The following is a 20701-nucleotide window of genomic DNA, read 5'->3' on the forward strand; positions in this document are numbered from 1 at the left end:
TTCCCATCAAAATTTGCTATTCGAGATGCATGTGTGTGTGTGTGTGTGTGTGTGTGTGTGTGTATTGAATGCAGTCTGAATTTTATTATTCAATGTTAATTGACTTATTATGATCTATTTAATGTTATATATCTCAATTCCAAAGTGACTTATGTAGTTTATCATATCCCTTGTCAAAATTTTACTTTGGTCGTGATAAAATATTAATTTAAAGGATGCAATTATGTACTTTTTGCTATAAGAAATTTAATTCCGGGGTTTGAAAAAAATAAGAGATGGATATCTAGTTTATTTTCGAACTCTTGTGTTATTGAACTTGATAAAGATTTTATCTCTTATGATACATAGATGCATGACCTTGTTATTGTCAATATCTCTCCTGAACTGAACAAATATTAATCTACCTTATAAGAGAAAATATTCTTCAAAAGTGAGTGAAATTTATATATGCACTTGTGTCTAAGTCAAAATTATCTGGATAGGTTTTCAACTTGTGGATCGTGTTTAGAAGGAAATATTACTTAGAGACATTTCTGCTCCAAAGAAAAGAGAGCTGATGATAAATTAGAACAAATTCATTTTTGATTGTGCAGTCTAATGAACTAATAGGCAAGAGGTGATTTTGAGTAATTTTATGAGGTTCATAAATGATTACTCAATATATATATTTAATGCACTGTAAGTCTTAATGCTTTGAATAATTCAAGAATTTTAAGGCTTATATTGAGAAGCAACATGAGAATATATTAAATCACTATGATCTTATCGTAGGCGTCTAGCACTTCTCTACAGAGTTCATTAGTTATTTATCAGAATAAAGGATATATCTCAATTATTTACATTGGATACTCCATAATAGAGTGGTGTAGTAGAGAGAAGAAATAATAGTCTTATGGAGATGTTTAGATTAATGATGAGTTATTCTGATTTTTTTTCATTATGGATATGCTTTAGAAACTGCAATTATATTCTGATTTTAGTTCCTTCTAAATCAGTATCTTGGACCCCATAGAACTATGGACTTAATGTAAGTTCGGTCTGCGGCAAGTTCGGATATGAAATTCTCCAATATATATATATATACTGAAAGGGAAAACGGATAAGATGAAATCAAGGACGAATGTATGCGCGTTTATTGGATATCCAAGGGAACGAAAGGAGTTTTTTTTTATTTTTCTAAAGAAAAGAAGGTAATTGTTAGCACAAATACCAGTTCTCTATAATAGGATTATCTAATAAACTATGTTCCTAGATGTAAACTAGTTTTACAGGAACTAAGCAAAGAAATAATGTGTGAATCATCTAAAATTCAGGTGTTCAAGAACATATAACTCTATATGTCGAAATTGACGTTCCATTGCATTTAAGTAGTGAGAGAAACGTTAATAGACAAAATTTACTATCTTCAAGCAGTGGGAGTAATATTGAGCAGAAAACATTACAAGAAGAAGTCATTAATATTTCAATACCAAAAGGTAATGAAGATAATATTAGTAGTACTTCGTCGTAGTGAGAGAATAGTAAGGAAAATCATAGTTTGGTATGTACTCTTGGGAGAGTTTCATAACAAGAGCCCTGACGAGCTTAATACCAAACTAATTAGTTACGACAAAGCCTATTAGACAAAGATTGCATTTGAAAATTACTTGACAAGTTCCTTTTAGCAAAAGCTTATTGGCAGACTTTTAATTGTCGTGCAAAAGGATAGCTGTGAAAGTTAAAGATGCATGGTTGTGAGTCTAAGTGGGAGATTGTTAGGACATATATTATTAACTATGCATTTAGATATAGTGTATTCTAATAGTTATCATGGTTAAAAGTCTAAGTGAGAGATTGTTGCGATATATACTATTAACCATGGATTTGGTTTGGATATAGTATTTATTATGGAACAATTATTTATTCAATTTTAATAAAATTTTAAATATGTCATATATTGGTCTGTGTCCTTTACTTATATAGTAGATAATTTAGTGTATAGATTTTAAATTATACACGAAAGATACGTCATCTTTCATGTAATATCAATTGATGATCTACGAATATTTACAGTGGTGGCATGCATGCAAGATACTTGTAGCAAATTCCCACGACATATGTCTTAGATGAATCTGAATGGCAGGCTCTGGTTTCTAAAGCCTCTCTCTCAGACGTAACTAAGCAATAACGACTCTTGAATTAGTCAAACGTGCATATATAATTCCAAAAATAACTTGAGACTAAAATGAGAAAAAGGGAAGAAGGACCGTTATATATGTAAGAGACTGCACCAATCACGTCATTGGCGCTGCAGTTCAGTGTATAAATTTTACTGCAGTATAAATAAATCACCACCAGTATCCCTACTATCTTAAATAAGACTATTTTGGTTCGTCTGTTCTTTCTTTAAGATTAAGATTTTCTAATCTAAATTATTAAAATGTTGTCTTTAAATCTGAACACTTTGTTGTAGGATGGTGACAATGGTGATTGTGGGGTGGTGGCTGGGGTGAAGGTTGTCGATAGTGGTTGTGCGTACGTGGAGGTGGTTGGGTTTGGTGATTTTATACATAGTGGTTGATGATGGTGGCAGTGGTGAGTTTTGTGCTATGGACGTTGGGAGGTGGTGATTTTGCAGTGGAGTTGGATAAAGTAGTTGTTTGAGATGTTATTTTCCTAAAAAAAATTAAGTGAACAATATCTTAAGGATTATAAGACTCTACATAAGATTTGAATGAATATTATAAAACTATAATAAAATATTCCAATCTTCCAATATACTGTTTGATCGAAGAGTTCGCTAAGAAAAAAAAAAAGATTAAAATAAGTCACTGTCATCGTTTTGTGTGACTAGAAATCATCTCATTGATGATAAAACAGAAATAATAAAGTTAAATTGTTTCTTAATATTGAAATATAATATTCTTTCAAGGATAAATTAAAAAGGAAAAAGCACCACAACGGATGAAATAATAAATACCTTACTATTTGAGATCTGACTAATTCAAATTATCAAGCACCATATAAGAAGATCTAGTCCAACAGCATTATTTAGCAACCTGGAAAAATTATGGCGATTTTCTGATTCATACTGTTAACTTCCAATTTCATGCCTACGAAAAGGATACAACCATTCTGCAGCTCCTTGAAACCTAGAGCTCTAACTATATAGGAGTCAAGATTCTTGTGATCTTAGAAACTTAATAGTACTGATGATAATAGTGGCTTTGTGAAATTTGAACTCTTGTAATGGAGGATAAACTTTTGTTTTCATATCATTACAAAAACTTAATTGTTCAGAGGCTTCTCTAGTTAACTATAGCACATGTAAGTAATTTCACTATCTTTGTGTTACAATTACAAGGACACCAAACCTTATGACCAATTAAGTTCAAAGTTAAGATATATAAGATGTGTTAAACTTCAATCTTTTAAACAAATTGTACCATAGTAAACTTCATAGGTTGCACCACATTAATCACAAAAGATATTGCTAAACACAGTTCATGTGACCCGTAACAAACCGGATACCGACCCGACGCAAGGACATATGACGATGACGACTACGACGACGACAACTCAAAATGGGGAGGAAATAACAGCTACTTCCCTGGCTCCCTGCAATGAAAGTAAATGATAGTCTTGTTGATTTTTTACTAGAGTTGTCCTGGCATTAACCTCAGTGGCAAGAATGATGAACGTAAAACGTAAAAAATTATTCGCATCGGGTGTTTATACCAAATAAATACATGATACATATTTTTAAAAGTATAATTATCGCTAAACCATCGTTAGTTAATACATATTCCCATCTTAATTTTTTACTTTACTATGATAAATTAGTATGATTTGGTAACACCCGGTACTAATAAGATTTTAACCTTTTCATAAATCCCTCACAAAGATACATTTTTCTATACACAAGAGGCCGAGGCCAGCCTAACTTATTTAAAGGACCTTAGTGGAAATGAATAGCTTTGAGGTACACTCTGCAGAACATACCTAGTGTGCAACATCTCTCCCTCGCAAATTATTTCCTGTTAAGGCAGATGAGGTTCGAAATTTAAAGGCTTCAAATTTGGCAACATTCTCTAGAAGGAATTTGTGCTTGGGCCATGGTCCAGTTCAAATGGAGTCCATACAAACTTCGTAAAACATATCACAACAAAATACATTAGTATTGTTTTATTAAATGAACATAAACATTAAAAAGAGACCTTCTAATTGTTGCTATTAAATTATCCTATAATTTCAAAGTTGAATGGTAATCAAGTCTCTAAATGATAGAATTCTTACCTTGTTGTACCTTGTATCCACTAATTTTAAATCGTTGATCTACCTAGGCATGAAAGAATGTACTGTAATTGACTTTCTTTCGCCAATTACATAATCCACACAACACGAACAACAAACTGCATGTATTGAGATATGTACATTGACGGTACAAATGACTTTTACATTATTAGTGTTAACGGTGGCATAGCCAAGAACTTTACCAAGGGTATTCACACTATAAAGAAGTCAATATTTTTTTTAATAAATGGATACATTGAAATTTTAAATCAAACCATGCAATTAGCTAAACCATAAACTTACTTGCATCTAAAAGAAGGGTCTTTGATCTTAACAAAAATTCTCTAGAAACGGCTCTTTCATAAGCGAGCAAACTCACGCTCCGTCCTTATGGACCCACCGGACAACGTCTTTTCGGCACGTCATGATGGCCAATCCATTCTCAATCCCCCAAATAGACAACTCGCAGAAACTACTGATCGAAATCTATCTTATGCAACCAAGGTTATCACCTCCAAACAATTCCCGGCAGCCCCAAAACAAAATGCAAGAAACTGTCATATCAACACACACCACACACAATAGAATGCTGGCGGTCCTCTTCAAGGCGTCGGATTACTACGACATCATGGCAGCAGAGTGCAGGCTCACAATAGTGAGCAGATTTCTCAAACCTACGCCCCAAATTGACCGAATTATGTCAAAATTTAAAGAACTAATTTCAATTAAGGGCTTGGTCAAGATTGAGATTTATGATAATTATAATATTTTCTTGGATTTCACAAATGAAGACAACTTCAATTTTGTCTGGTACAAGAGGGTTATCGAAATTGAGGGACAACAAATATGATTACAGAAGTGGTCTCCGGACTTCAAGCCGGAAGAGAATTTACCAGTGGCACCGGTGTTGGTACTGCTACTGGAATTACCTTTCCATATGCATAAGTGGCACTATGTCAAACACGTGGTTAGCGTTGTTGGTACTCCACTAAAATGGACTTGGCAACTAGAGGAAATACCTAACCTAGAATGGGTAAGGTAAGAATTGAAATTGACCTTTTAAAAAAATAACCAGATTCTATTTATGTTGGTCAAATTTATGGTGATTCTCCGCAAAGAGGCTTTGTTCAAAAACTTGAATATGAGGGTGTCCCAAAGTATTGTATACATTGTAGGAAACTTGGGCATAACATGCTCAATTGTAGAGTTTTGGAAAGGAAAAGAGAAATGGAGAAGAAGGATCAAGACACAAAACAAGGTAAGGAAGTAAATCTTGAAACCAAAGAAGAGGAGCAAGGAAAAGAAAACAAAGCAGAGGCAGCAGGGGAAGGCATCAAGAAGAACTTGGAACCACACTCCCATAATCAAAAGGGCCACAATGAAGGCCACAACAACAAGAATGAGAACATCAATAATGTGAACATTGAAGAGCGGACAAGTGATGAGAACAGAGCTGAAAAGCAGGAAACAGTGCAAAGCATTAAGGCCAAAACAACTAAAAAAGGCAAGACTAGGCGACAAAAGAAAGTTTCTAAAAAGAAATCCAAGGTGACCTTTAAACATGCCAAAAACTCAGCTACTACCAAAAATATGGGAGCTATAAAAATAGCTATGAATGAGCAACTAGAGGAAAACATTCATATGACCATTCAGGTAAATGATAGCAAAAGAGATGATCAGATACAACATTATGATGATGGAAGCAGCAATGTGATCGAGAATACAAGCCCAAATAAGACTGGAGAAGCTGTGCAAGAATCAAGCAATATTGATGGCACTAGAAAAGAGAAAGTTACTAACTGGTAGGAGTATATCAATGAATCAACTTGTTTCCCTTCAGACATTAAGAACCTAGCAGGAATTAACCTGGTGGTGAACTTAATTCCATAAGAATAGGAGGATCACACGAAAGTTGCTCCACTTAGGAGAGAAACACAACAACAAATTAAAGTTACTTCCCCCAACGGAGTCACTGTTGTGATTCCTGAGGATCAACTATAAACTGGAGATGACTAAGAGGATGGAGATGAGTTTTCACCTATGATCAAGAGAAGGAATCAAAACAAAAAGAAAGGAAAGAAGACAAAAAGCAAAGCCAACACATCTCCTCAAGGAGGTAGTTCAAACTAATTTTCCCTCCCCTATTTCCGTGATTAATGCAATATTTTGGAATATAAGAGGAGTGAATACCAAGAAAGACATGCCTAGGCTTAAAAAACTTATCATCATCAACAAAGTGGAATCCATAGCTATTATGGAGTCGTTTGTTAACCTGATCATGATTGATAAATGCATGAGATACCTTAAGTTTCAGCATTATATCTCAAACATATATGGGAAAGTTTTGCTCATGTGGTCAGGAAACAATCAAATTAGTGTCGTTAGTGTCGATGATCAACAGATCACTATCAAGATGCAGAATGTGGTGAATAAATGTAATGTGTTCATTACATATGTTTATGCTAAATGTACTACTAATGAAAGAAAAGATCTTTGGAGCGGTTTCGAAGGTACACATATGTTGATTGATGGGCCATGGTGCATTGGAGGTGACTTCAATGTTATTCTTGATCCAGATGAGAAAAATGAAGGTAGAACTCACAGAATATACAAAAGCTTGGAATTTAGCTTTTGTATGGATAATTGTGAGGTGATGGACTTGCATTATGTTGGACCAAAGTTTTCTTGGTGTAACAACTGGGAACCAAGAAGAAGGATTTAGAAGAGACTGGACAGATTTTTCGCAAATGATCTCTGGTTCCAACTCTTTCAGAATAACACTGTCAGACATTTACCAAGAACAGGTTCCGACCATAGACCCCTGCTCTTTAACTGTCATAACAGAAACAATAATGGCATAAAGTTCTTCAGATTCCTTAACTTCTGGACTAAGCAACCTACTTTTATGAAATTGGTATAAGAAGTTTGGGCTACTAATATATGTGGAATGCTTTGTGGAAGCTACAACAGAAACTAAAGTTGCTCAGCAGAAGACTTATTCAATGGTCTAAATACGAAATTAGCAATGTTTTTGAACATGTTCAACTTTGGGAGGCCAAAATGCATGATCTATAGGAGCTAGACTTGAATAACAACATTGATTTCTCTAGAGAAAAACTGAACAAAGGGCAAGCAGAATACATTAGATGGATGGCCATGCAAGATGCTAGCCTGAAATAGAAAGCAAATATCAAGTGGTTTGAAAAAGGTGATTCCAACACCAAATACTTTCACAACTTAATCAGGAACAAAAGAAGGAAACTCCAGCTTTATAGGATTAAAGATCATAAATATAGATGGGTGGAAGGAGATGAGAATAAAATAACAGCTGCCATTCACCACTTCCAAAAGAGGTTCAACATATATCATCAACTCATAGATAGAGATATTCTTGATTGCATTCCCCAAAGGATCACTGATGAAAATAACACATATCTCACTTCTATTCCCAATACTGAAGAAATCAGAGATGCAGTCTTTGACATGGGCGCCACAAGTGCAGCATGACCTGATGGTTTTAATGGTAACTTTTTTCCATAAATACTGGAATATTAACAAAAATGATATAACTTATTTTGTTCAAGAGGTTTTCAATGGGAAAAGACTTACCAATTCTTCTCACATACATGTCTTGTCCTGATTTCTAAAGTGGAGTTTCCTACCAATTTCTCAAAGCTCAGACCTATCAGTCTAAGTAACTTCACTAGTAAGATAATTTCCAAATTTCTATCAAGAAGGCTTAACCCTATTCTACACAAGCTCATCTTAGAGAATCAAAGTGGTTTTGTCAAAGAAAGGTCTATCACTGAAAAAATTCTACTTGCTCAAGAGATCACTCAGAATATCAACCATAGGAACTGTGATAGTAACATAATCATCAAGATAGATATGGAAAAGGCCTATGACAGAATGTCATGGAAATTTCTCATATTTGTAATGAGGAAATTTGGTTTCTCAGAGGAATGGATTGACATCATTTGGGACTTGGTCAATGAGGTATGGTATTCTATTATAATCAATGGTGCTCGAAAAGGTTTCTTTACTTCTTCCCATGGTCTTAAGCAGGGGGCACTATATCCAAATCTTTAAATAAGCTCTTTGAGCATGACAATTTCATTCCATTTAGCATGGATAACAGAGGCCCCAACATCAACCACTTAGCTTATGCTGATGACATTGTCACCTTCTGTGGAGGAAACAATCACTCTATCAAGCTCATTAAGAAATATATCATGAGGTATGAAAGGGCTTCTGGGCAAAACGTCAACAACGACAAGAGAAAAGTTTTCCTTTCACATACCTTGGCTGCCCTATCTACTATGGGAGGAAAAACACTAGTCTTTTTTATGGCATGTTAGCTAAGATTGTCAAAAGTCTTAACGGATGGCAACGCAAGATTCTATCTCGTGGTGGGAAGATTAATCGTATCAAGAATATTCTATATTCTCTTCCCACATATATTATTTTGGCTATGACCCCTCCCCCCCCCCTCCCCAAGGTACTGTTAACCTTATGGGAAAATATTTTGCTAATATTTTTGGGGATCTACCGATGGTAAGAATAAATACTATTGGAGTTTTAGGCACAACATGTGTTTTCCCAAAGATGAGAGTGACATAGGTATAAGGAAGATGCAAGATGTGATTGAGAGTTTTAGTATCAAAAGATGGCGGAACTTTAGAACGCAAAATTCTTTATGGGCTACCTTTCTCAAATCCAAATATTGCAAGAGAAATCATCATGTAAGTAAAGTTTTTAACTCATCATATTCTCACAGTTGGAAGAACTTATTGAAGACCAGGAGCAAAGCAGAAATGCACATTAGCTGGAAGATTCAAAATGGTTCCTCCAGTTTCTGGTGGGATAACTGGACTGGGAAAGGACCTCTAGCATACATGTCTCAAGGAACTAGGAAGTCTACAAAAACTCAAGTAAATAGCTTCATTTACAATGGACAATGGGACATCAACAGATTAAACCAGGTTTTACCTTCCCATATTCCTGATTTCATTATGAATATTGATATAGGTAATTGTCTGGAGGAAGATTTCCCTGTTTGGAGTATATCTGATGATGGTCAATTTTCTATTAAATCTTCCTGGCATTTAATTAGATTGAAAAAATAGAAAAATAATTTCTTAAGGAAGGTTTGGCATAACTTTATTCCCTTTAAAATATCTTTTCTAACTTGGAGATTATTTAAAAGAAAATTTTCTTTTGATGACATGATTGGTAGGTTTGGTACTAACATCACACATAGATGATCTTGTTGTAGTTTTTCACAGGTGGAGATCATACAACATGTGTTCATAGACAGTGAAGTAGCAATGTATATATGGAATACAATTATCAACCCAATGGGGATTAGGCACCAACATGCCCCTATTTTTGCAATCTCCAAAATATGGTGGGAAGAAAAAACAAACAACAGAGTTTATGGCTTGATTCTTCAAGTTGCACCTACTGTCATATGCTGGGAACTATGGAAACAGAGAAGCTCATGTAGATATAGCATATAGAAAAAATTTCAACTCAACTTCATGAAATACCAAGTAATATGGACTATCAAGTCCATTATAGCTAAGTTTATGCCTAATGGAGATGCTTCACTTCAATGGCCTACTCTATGAAGCAGAGTGGAAAAGTTGAGACCTGTGCAAACCTAGGAGAGTGAGAAAGTTGGCATAGGAGGCATAATCAGAGATGATAATGGTGATTATATCATGGCCTTTTCAAATTTCTAAAAGTGTGGGAGTGTTTGGCTAAGGTTGGTATACCTGATTTTAAATATGTAAATACATGCTAACTGCGACAACAACAATATGGCCGAAGCCTTAGCCGCTGAGTTTGGAGGGACATGGTACAATCAATTAGGATTCACTAATTTTGCTCTTGAACTTGACTCAACAATCATTGTTAATATATTTAACCAGAGAGGAACAAATAACATGAAGCTAAAGATGGTGGCGAACAAGATTATAGGCATTGTCTGAAATATAAGTGTAACTGTCCAACACTATTATAAAGAGGGAAACCATGTAGCTGATTATTTAGCTAAGCTTGCCTCAACAAAAAATCAAGCTGTGATATTTCACTCATTCCGGCAACTCCCTAAAGAAGCTAAAGGCCCTTTTATCTTAGATAAATGGCAAATGCCAAGTATTAGAATAAAATACGGCAAGTGCAACTTTTTTGTTAGTTGAATATGTACATATTGCACTTTCAGTGGGGAGGACTTTTAGTACATACCTCCTACTATTTTTTGGGTGATACAAATCACCAAGTTGTATTACTTTTTAGAGGTCAGGTTTAGCCCCCCTCACTGCACCTTTTTGGAAATACAATACCTCCCAAACTTCTGTCTGGGGTACTTTAAAAAAAGAAAAAGCTAAACCATAAAATACTCTATAATAGAACTGCAATTTTATAATTTGAAATTAACACAAAAAAGAGAACAACAAAAATTTTACTAATAAAAGTAAGCATGATACCAAAAGAAAGAGAGAGTCGAGAGGGTTTATAGAGATCGTTTTGTTAAATTTTTTGTAGAGCTTGACTTTTAATTATAAGATTTATTTAATAAATAACTTTAGTTTAAAAACTATTTTTAAGATTGCTCGTTTGTTTTTACGCAAATATTAAACTTGAAGAGATATTTATTAGGAAATGTTTAGACTAATGTGGTCTACGTTTAGTTTTGAAAAACTAAATGGGCAGATAAATAAATGTTAACATAAGGATTTAAACTCATGAACTCTAACTCAATTTGAACACTCTTTACCGCTAGCCAATCTTTCTCAAGTGTATAAAAAATATTCAAAATATAATATATATACCCATAAAATATGATGTTTGGCCTATATACACAGTATAATATTTTGGCGAAGAATATTCCCTTGAGCATCCTTGAGACTATGTGTAATGACCCGATCGGTCGTTTTGAGCTCTAACATGTCGTTCGGCGGTTTGAGTCCTTGAGTAGCTTCAATTCATGTACTATGACTTATACGAGTAGTCAGAATTGAATTTCAGGATGTTCGGAGTTGTTTCGAAAGGTAATTCTCAATTCGAAAGCTTTAAGTTGGAAGAGTTGACCAAGGGTTTGACTTTTGAGTAAACGAACTCGGAATCGGGATTTGAAGATTTCCATAGGTTCATATGATAATTTCGGACTTGGGCGTATGTTCGTGTTGAGTATCGGGTCACCCAGGAGCATTTCAATGCTTATTATGGAAGGTTGGCATTTTGAAAGTTTAAGGATTTCTTAAGTTTGATTTGAAGTGAATTTTGATGTTATCGATATCCGTTTATAGGTTTTGAGCCTTGGAATGGGTTCGTATCATAATTTATGTCTTGCACGCAAAATTTAGCGTCATTCCGGGATGTTTAAGTATAATTCGTACGCGTTCAGCGAGTTTAAAAGTTTGAAACTTTAAAGAAAGGTTTCAATCGTCAATTCATAGTTTTGATGTTGTTTGGCGTGATTTGAGGTTTCGACTAAATTCGTATCATGTTTTAGGATGTGTTGGTATGGTTGGTTGGAGTCCCGGGGGGCTCCAGGTGCGAATTGGATTGAAATCGTATCAAATTTTGGACTTAAATAATTTCTTAAGGTTCAGGCTTCTGGTGTAATCGCACGGTTTTGGTCACATGTGTGAGACTGTAGGTGCAGTGAGGTGGTCGTAGAAGCGTAAGTTTATTGGAGCTAGGAAAGGCCGCAGATACGAGGAAATTTCCGCATCTGCGAGCCTGTAGATGCGAAAAATATTCCGTAGAAGCGGAAATGAACTGGTCGGGCTAGAGTCACAGAAGCGGAAGGGCTCCGCATGTACGAGTGCACTGGAGCGGGATTTTGATTACAGAAGCGGTCCCGCACGAGCGGAATTACTCTGTAGAAGCGAATTTGTCTACTTAGAGGGAACCGCACCTGCGATAGATTTTTCCGCAAGTGCGGAGTCGTAGGTGAGACTGTGTGGCCGCAGGTGCGATTGTGTGGTGGCAGGTGCGAAATATCGCTGGGCAGAGGGGTTCTTTTAAATCGAGACCTGGCTCTCATTTCTCTCATTTTTTACTTGGTTTGCCGAATTTGGGGAGCTAATTTGAGGAGTTATTCTTCAAGAAACGCGAGGTAAGTGATTTCCACTTATTACAAGTTAAATGCATGAGTTATATACGGATTTATACATGAAAATTATGGAGATTTTGGGATTTTAAGAGAAAATCCTAAAATTGATTATTTTGGATTTTGACCACGATTTTGGAAATGGAAATATGAATACATTATATATTTGAGTTTGTGGTGTTGTGGGTAATATTTATTTTTGAAAATTTTAGAAATTCGGGCATGTGGGCCAGAGGGTTGACCTCGTTAACTTTTTGAGCAGAGTTGAAAATTATTATAATCTAATTAATTATGATGTTGGAGCATATTTTTATTGGTTTTCGTGATTGTTTGACTAATTTTGGATCAACGGGCATTTGGTTTGAGGTGTTAGAGAGGCGTTGGAGCCGGTTATGGACCTTCGGAGCGAGGTAAGTCTCATGTCTAACTCTATGAGGGGGAATTTACTTCGTAGGTGTTATTCTTGTTATATGCTACATGTTATGGGAGCTGCGCACGTATGAGGTGACGAGTATCCGTGCATATGCTAGAATTTCTGATTATATTCGGGTAGACTTAGGTTCACGCCATGATTTAATTGTACTAATTGAGTTATCTTTGCCTATTTAATTCCTTTATTTTGTGTTACGACCTGAGACTAGGTTTGCGTAGATTGACAGACTCGCTATTGTATAGATTTAACTAGCTACTTGATTAGCCGCGAAATAATTGTGCTTTCCCCTACGAATTTTTGTTGCATTGTGCATTTTCATCAAAAAGCTTCCTTAAATTTCATAAATCACACGTATATTCGTGAGTGGGGTCAAGGACCCGTCAAAGGTTCTTATTCTAATGGGATTGGGCCGTTTGCCTAGGCAGTATCATATTCTTATAGGATCAGGTCGTTCGCTTCGGCAGTATCATATTCTTATGGGATCGGGTTGTTCGCCTCGGCGGTATCATATTCTTTTGGGATTGGATCGTTCGCCTCGACAATATCATGTATCTTATTCTTATGGAATCGGGTCGTTCGCCTCGTTATTTCTATAAAATACTCTTATAGGATCGGGTCGTTCGCCTCGTCAACTTCATGAAACACTCTTGTGGGATCGTGTCGTTCGCCTCGACAGAATCGTGCGCAATATTTGACAAGAATCCAGTGTATCCGTGAGTTTTTCTGATTTGAATTATGACGACTTATCTGGTGGGGACTATTTTATATATATACTCCGATTGAGAAGGTAACCGATAATTGATAGTTGTGTTTACTGTTCGGAGGAGGATCGTACCACGTACTTATATTGTTTATTTACCATGCCTCATTCTTGTTTACTTTCTGTTGTACTTGATTTATGGGACCACTAGTAAGTGTCGATGTCGACCCCTCGTCACTACTTCTTCGGGGTTAAGCTAGATACTTACTCGGTACGCGTTGATTTACGTACTCATGTTATACTTCTGCACTTATTGTGCAGGTATATATATTTCTGATGGTCTTTTGGGCGCAAAGGCACGACTATTGTGGGGACTTTACTGTGAGCTGCATCCCATGTTACGATCCGCAACATACAGAATCTCCATCAGAATTATTTATATTTTTCCTGTCTAACTTGTATTCCAGACATATGTTGTATTTTTATTGTACCTTCTAGTAGATGCTCATGCACTTATGACACCGGATTTTAGGGGTGTTCTAGAATTTGTTATGGATTGTTTTATATTGATACACTTTTACTTATTATTTTAACAAAACTGTAGGTAACTACGATTTATTTCAATGCACTGACCTCTCTATCTATATAAGATTCATGGTTTTAAAAATAATAAAATAAATAATTAAGTGTTGACTTACCTAACAACGACGTTGAGCGCCATCACGGTCTATGATAAATTTTGAATCGTGACACTATGTAACTGTGTCATTGTTAGTGTAGTTTAATATATGCTAGCAGATTAATTACAATTTAATTCTTATCATAGAAATTGGTCTGAAATTACCAATTACTCCTACTTATCATAGAAAGTGACTTGTAATTACATTATAAATTACTTAATTCTATAAATACACTGTCAAACTTTCTCCAATAATATTTCAACTTCCTTATTCAACTAATTAAGGGTTGGGGAAATTATATGATGGTCATCCACGAGAAAGGTCACATGCCATGGTGGTCTTAATCGATGAGACGTTTGTTATGAGTTCATTAAGGAAAGTACGAATCTTATCCGATTCAGAGGTTAATCAATAGGGAAATTCGCATTTTTTTTATTTTTCTCTAAAAATTTTTTTTTTATGGGCATTTTCTATTCAAAAGGATCTTACTCAATTCAATAGAAACTTAATTTTTACCCCAACAACAACAACAATCCAGTATAATTTTACTAGTGGGGTTTAGTGAGGGTAGTATGTATGTAGACCTTACCCCTACCCTGGGGTAGAGAGACTGTTTCCGATAGACCCTCGGTTCCGTCCCTCCAAGAACTCTCCACCTCGCTCTTAAGGTGACTCAAACTCACAACCTCTTGATTGGAAGTAGAGGGTGCTCACCACTAGAGCAACCCACTCTTGTTAGGCTAAATTGTTGGGACATACTTTTTATAGGGATTCAAGCTTGCAAGTCTTTTGTCAGGGCCGAAAGCCGGCTCAACAAAGGACTTCTTTCAAGGGATCGTCGACAAGAACTACTCATGAAGACCCAAAATCTCAGTATATGAAAAAGTCTTCCAATCCGGGTCGGAAAGAAGGGTGGTGCCTTAACTCATGGGTGTAAAATCTTTTGGTCATGTGCTATCTGCTTGTCCGAAAAGCCAAGCCAATGTAACTGGAACAGAGCTAAATATTTGTGCATACTACTTAATAACCTCTTACATAGTTAGTTACTAGTCTTTCTGAACGTCTGTTGCATATTTATCTCATATTACTATCATAAAGTTTGTATTGTAAAATACTGAATTTTTATCATATTCATACTTTAAGAACTTTTTTTGAGTTATAAGACTAAGAGCATTTGAACACACATTTTTTGTAATTCAATGTTTATTATACAATTTTATCAATAATTTAATTTAAATAAAATATTTTTTGAACCTAAAAGTTTTGTTTGAGTATCTCAAGGAAGTAATGTTTCACTCACAAATGATCTAACTTTTTCTCTAAGTAAAATTCATGTCAAACACAATTTTAACTTCAAATTTAACTCCAAATACTAATTTTTCAAACTTCAACCAAATGTGGTCCCAAAAATAATCATTTAAAATGGATGAGCAATTAGTATCTGCAATTAACAATTGTAAAATTAATTTCTTTTTTTCTGGTTAATATTATATATATATATATATTTCAAATGTTAAAAGATACTTTCAAAACTTTAATGTATTTTCAAACTATTAGGAGTATTATTATTTATGAAAGAAAAGGCTAAATGCCAAAAACAGCGAAGAGCGAACTGACACAATCGGTATAGGTCCAAAATTTCCTTCACTTCGAATTTGTTTCTTTTTTCTTTTTTCTCAATCTTCCTTTATTTTCTTTGCTTTTTGAATTTTGACAACTATGAGCATTACTCCGTTTTAATTCTCCAGCCTTGGAAAAAATACGAAAGAACTTTAGTTTATAATACGAAGTTTTCAGTGTCATACAATAACAAACAAAAGAATAGAACTCATAAAATTCTGTATAAAATTATCAAGAAATGAATTATAATTCATAGAAAGACTAGTTTTTTTTCCGAACGACTAACATATTGACAATTCAAAATCAAAACTACCACTCTTCCCTAGAATTGGATCAAATACTTTTCTGACTCTTCAAATAGACCTTAAAGTTATTTATCAAGTCGATACAGGTATCTTACCTCAAGAAAATAAATATAGATTGAATGTTTCCTTGTGTTGTACTGCCTCTATCTAACCAAAACAATAGTGACCCAGTAGCATAATATTATCAATATGTTGCTATTAAACGATATCTACATTTTTGCCACCATTTGCATAAACATTAATGTCACTAAATATGTCGTAGAAATTTAAAAAAAAAATTAAAATAGTAAAATTATGCAAGAGAATTTTAATGAAAAATATGAAAAGATGTAGGTGACGCGTGTCAAGAAAACTATTTTGAGGATAGTAATTTTCCACTCTATGCAAATGGTTTAATGAGAATTCGATAATACAATACCTACTAAAGAAATGAAAGTTGCACTCTATAATTTTTTTTTTTCCTATTGTTAGGAAGTCAGGTATCATGCGGAAGCTAGTAATGCAAACCTTGAACGACGATAAATCAGACAGCAAACGAGAAATATACCAAAAGAGACACAAACACTTAACGTGGTTCGGTCAATTGACCTACGTCTACGGCGGAGATGAGCAATCCACTATATTAAAGAGAGTACAAAATATCGAGAGAACAACCTCACGAAGAGGCAAACACAAGTAACACACTAACACTTGTCCCGTAAAGTTCTCCCCCTAAACACGACTCTCAAACCTAATATGGCTACATTGTGGATGCTGATGAATGAAAAGGAAGGATCCTTAATTTATAGAGGTCTAAAACCTTTCCCTACAAGAAAAAAGACTAGCCAATATGGAAGATTTATAATTTTCTTCTACGAGAAGGAAAACCCAATTATGGTAAATATGTTGCTCTTTCCTTCGAGAGATAGGAAAATCAAATATGATAAGAAAATTAGTACAAACACCTAACAACTATCTCAAAAACTGAACCCAAAAAATGAACTTTAGAATCGGAATATAAGACTTCAGACAATAGAATGAAAATATTCTTCGTAATGAAAATTCACAGAATGTGTTTAAGAAGAAATATTATTGCCTATTGTTGAAATCAGTAAGCCGTTACACATGAAGTACAGTCAAATCAATAAGAAGAGTTACTATTGCTTGTTGTTGAAATTAGTTTACGTTGGACAAGTTTGTGTAAGCGGTGATGAAATAATTCGGATTCTTTTCTCATTGCATATTTTATTTACTTCAAATGAAAGCTTTTAAATAGATAAGACTTTAGTTTTTAAAAGTTATTTTGGTAATTTGAAGGAACACAACCCTTCAAATCAAGGCATTCAATTTTTTAAAGTAATTCTTTGTAAAGGCCAAATAATTTGTTTAAAATTAGTTACTATTGAAAGAACACGACAATTTATACAAGATACAATATAATTTAATATTTTTTGATATTTCTTAAATAATAATAATTATTATTAAATATAAGTATATATTATTAAGGCATTTTAGTAATTCAACTTTTTAGTTGGGGGACTTTTAATATAGTAAGATATATATGATGTGTTATGAACTTAATAAAACGCTGCCTTGATTAAACTTCCAAATAAATTGATTATAATATAAATGCAAAGGATATAGTCATAAACTAAAAAAATAGTAACAGAAAGAAAGGAGATGAGGAGACAGAGCCACGAAGAGAAATAGACGATGGAGAGAGAGACCGGGAGAGAGGAGTTTTCCATATAACAATTCGTATAACCCCTTCTTGCTAACCGCTAGCCCCTTTTAACCGTTCCTAATTGTACCTGGTGGGTCTAGATCCCAAATTAACCTTTTTGAAGACCTTCTGGCCCTCTGGCTTCTTCTCTGCCCAATAGCTCTTCTCAGCCCAATATTAGGTTGGAGCTGATTCATAACAATATTTACATCCTCAATAAGAACCTTGTCCTTAAGGTTCAAGTAAGGCGAACATTGATGAGGAAAGATAAGGAGTTTTGACTCTCTGCCTTTCTTTTAGAGCTTTGCCAACCATAGAGCACCCTGTTAATTTCACATGAAGACTGTTGAGCCCAACTAGTCAACGATGGCAACAATCGAGCAGTAGAAAGATCGAAATGAAATCCTAACTCATCATTATACCAAGCCACAAGTAATATGCAAGCCATAGGTGCAATGAACAACGACATCTGGGACCTAACATATAGCTGGAAACCAAGAAACTTAAGCATTGTAAAAAATCTGATAAACCAGTGATTTGAGGAATTACTGCAGCCATGGAACTTATTTTCAATAATTCAACCTTTCTTTTGAGTAAGGTTAAATGTTGCTTCACGGACGAATTTTCAGCAATAAGTTTTTATGCATATGCCACCATTTGAGATGCCTTATGGCAGAGACATGCTTTGCACCAGCCTGAACTACAATTAAGGATAATATGCCACTACCAACACCAACAAAAAGTATTACCAAACTACGTAATGAAATATGGTTCTCAATCTTTGCAGCACAATAGGTTCATGTTCTTACAAAATCCTGCAACATTATCAGTAGATGTATTAGGCTACGTAGTGAAACAATTGCTCCGGATATACGAAGGTCATAATTAGGTATCCTTGCTTTGTTGCCCATGAACTCCAAAGATTCAACAGCCTTTTCAGTACTACTATATGGAGTATAAGCATCAATTATAATCCACCTTAGTGGGAATTTCCCTAGCATTTTTTTAAAAATTAACCAAGCACCCCGTATGCTAAACATATCAGATATGGCACAAGACAAGAAAATATTATTTCCTTCTTGCAAGCCACCTGAGGCATAATATTTCAGAAAAATATTTCCACTAACTTTTCCACTAGATAATGTCATCTTGACCCTACCAGTAATAGCTCTAGGGATATAAGATCCAAAGGAGCTTTCAGTTCTAAAAATATCATTGGAAATATTGTCAAGATCAGAAGGTGAATGTGGATCAGAATTATCCGCAAATATCTTCTTCACCACACTTTTTCCAAGACTTCTAATGCTCACTATATTGGTGTAGTTAGCCTTGTTGGTAGCCTCGGTCATGTGCATAGTTTTAGCCGTGATCTCAAGCTTCCCAAAAGTTGCTACAATGTTACTCATAAGCATGAGGAGCTCACTATTTGCTACATCAATCATCATAGGCCTATAGAAGATCATACCAAGTCCATAATCATTTCCCCCAACGAGGAAAAACTCAAGACCCTTCCATCGCCTAGCTTTCTCAAGCTCAAAAGTATAGAAACATTCTAGATCAGTTTCTTCAAGTGGCGCATTCGATCGCCCCATCCACATATGTCGCACTAGACTAACTGGACTGAGTGCTAAGAAAACATATTTGCGCACTCGGTTTGTACGTCTGAACTGAAGTTTCAAAGGTTAAATGCAAGAATTCCACATGGTTAATGTCATAAACTTATCATAGTTCAATATGCTCAAAGCACCACAATATATATCATTTCTTGTAGTTCCCAGGAATGTGGTAAACAAACTAGAACCAAGATCAAATGGAAAGCATAATTATTTAAATTGATCAGGTGGACATCGATGCAAGGATAATATAAGTTTAGCATGATCAAGAACACTTAAGTAATCAAATGCACCTCTGCCGATAAGTTGATCGTGACCGCAAGCTGAAAGCATACAAGGTTGTGCTAGTGGATTATGAAACATGACAGGGTCAAGGTAATAACACTTAACTGGAGAAATGGTTTGAAACATTTCGTCGAACACTTGGGTTTCAGGCTTTACTGAATCAGTTTTCAGCGAATCTTCGACTTTCATGTCAATTTTCTTATCGAGTATTTCAGCAAACACCTTGCTATCATAGCCTTTTGAATTTTTCTCCTCGTCAATTTTAGTTTCCACCATCTCAATAAGTACTTCGAAATTATTCGCAGGGCTAGAGTGCTCTTTATCCAAATTAGAATTAATCTCTGCTGCAGAGAACTGATCTGATTCGTACTTATCGTCCAAAGACACAACCACATCCGTATACTCTGGAGCTTCAGGGATCTTCTTGGAAGAGGCAGACAACTTGTTCTCCATTTTGTCCAGCAGTTTGAGCATACGTGAGTTATTATCCATTATCGCCATCATCAAATTATGGATGACGTTATGGTGATAGTTGACAACGGTAGAAGAGTAGAAATCCATGGAGTCCAAATCAACGAAAGCACCAATGTTATGAACTCAACAAAACGATGCCTTGATTAAACTTCCAAATAAACTGATTATAATAGAAATGCAAAGGATATAGTCATAGACTAAGGAAATAGTAACATAAAGAAAGGAGATGAGGAGACAGAGCCACAGAGAGAAATAGACGAGGGAGAGAGAGACCGGGAGAGAGGAGTTTTCCAGATTACAATTCCAATAACCCCCTTCTTGCTAACCGCTAGTCCCTTTTAACCGTTCTTAATTGTACCTTGTGGGCCTGGATCCCAAATTAATCTTTTTGAAGACATTCTGGCCCTCTGACTTCTTCTCGTCCCAATAGCTCTTCTCAACCCAATATTAGGTTGGAGTTGATTCATAACATGATCATATCCACAATAAAAGAAT

The 20701-nt window shown here is 35.1% G+C and overlaps 3 protein-coding genes across 3 annotated transcripts; 2 read left to right on the forward strand and 1 right to left on the reverse strand.

The window, feature by feature from the left end:
• Positions 1-5499: 5499 nt before the first annotated feature.
• Positions 5500-6078, forward strand: LOC138894341 (uncharacterized). Its single transcript, XM_070179032.1, has one exon. It carries the CDS (start codon positions 5500-5502, stop codon positions 6076-6078), a length of 579 nt encoding a protein of 192 aa, XP_070035133.1.
• A 448-nt stretch (positions 6079-6526) lies between these two features.
• LOC138894342 (uncharacterized) lies at positions 6527-9398 on the forward strand. Its single transcript, XM_070179033.1, has 4 exons — positions 6527-6863; positions 7922-8273; positions 8399-8509; positions 9050-9398. The coding sequence occupies exons 1-4, from the start codon at positions 6527-6529 to the stop codon at positions 9396-9398; spliced, it is 1149 nt and encodes a 382-aa protein (XP_070035134.1).
• An 8292-nt stretch (positions 9399-17690) lies between these two features.
• On the reverse strand, positions 17691-20667 carry LOC104104944 (uncharacterized). Its single transcript, XM_009613162.4, has 2 exons — positions 19838-20667; positions 17691-18157 (listed from the first exon to the last, which is right to left on the reverse strand). Exons 1-2 carry the CDS (start codon positions 20291-20293, stop codon positions 18131-18133), a joined length of 483 nt encoding a protein of 160 aa, XP_009611457.1. The 5' UTR covers positions 20294-20667; the 3' UTR covers positions 17691-18130.
• Positions 20668-20701: the final 34 nt, after the last annotated feature.

The sequence above is a fragment of the Nicotiana tomentosiformis genome, chromosome 6 (genome assembly GCF_000390325.3).
Source record: "Nicotiana tomentosiformis chromosome 6, ASM39032v3, whole genome shotgun sequence".
Lineage (NCBI taxonomy): Eukaryota > Viridiplantae > Streptophyta > Magnoliopsida > Solanales > Solanaceae > Nicotiana > Nicotiana tomentosiformis.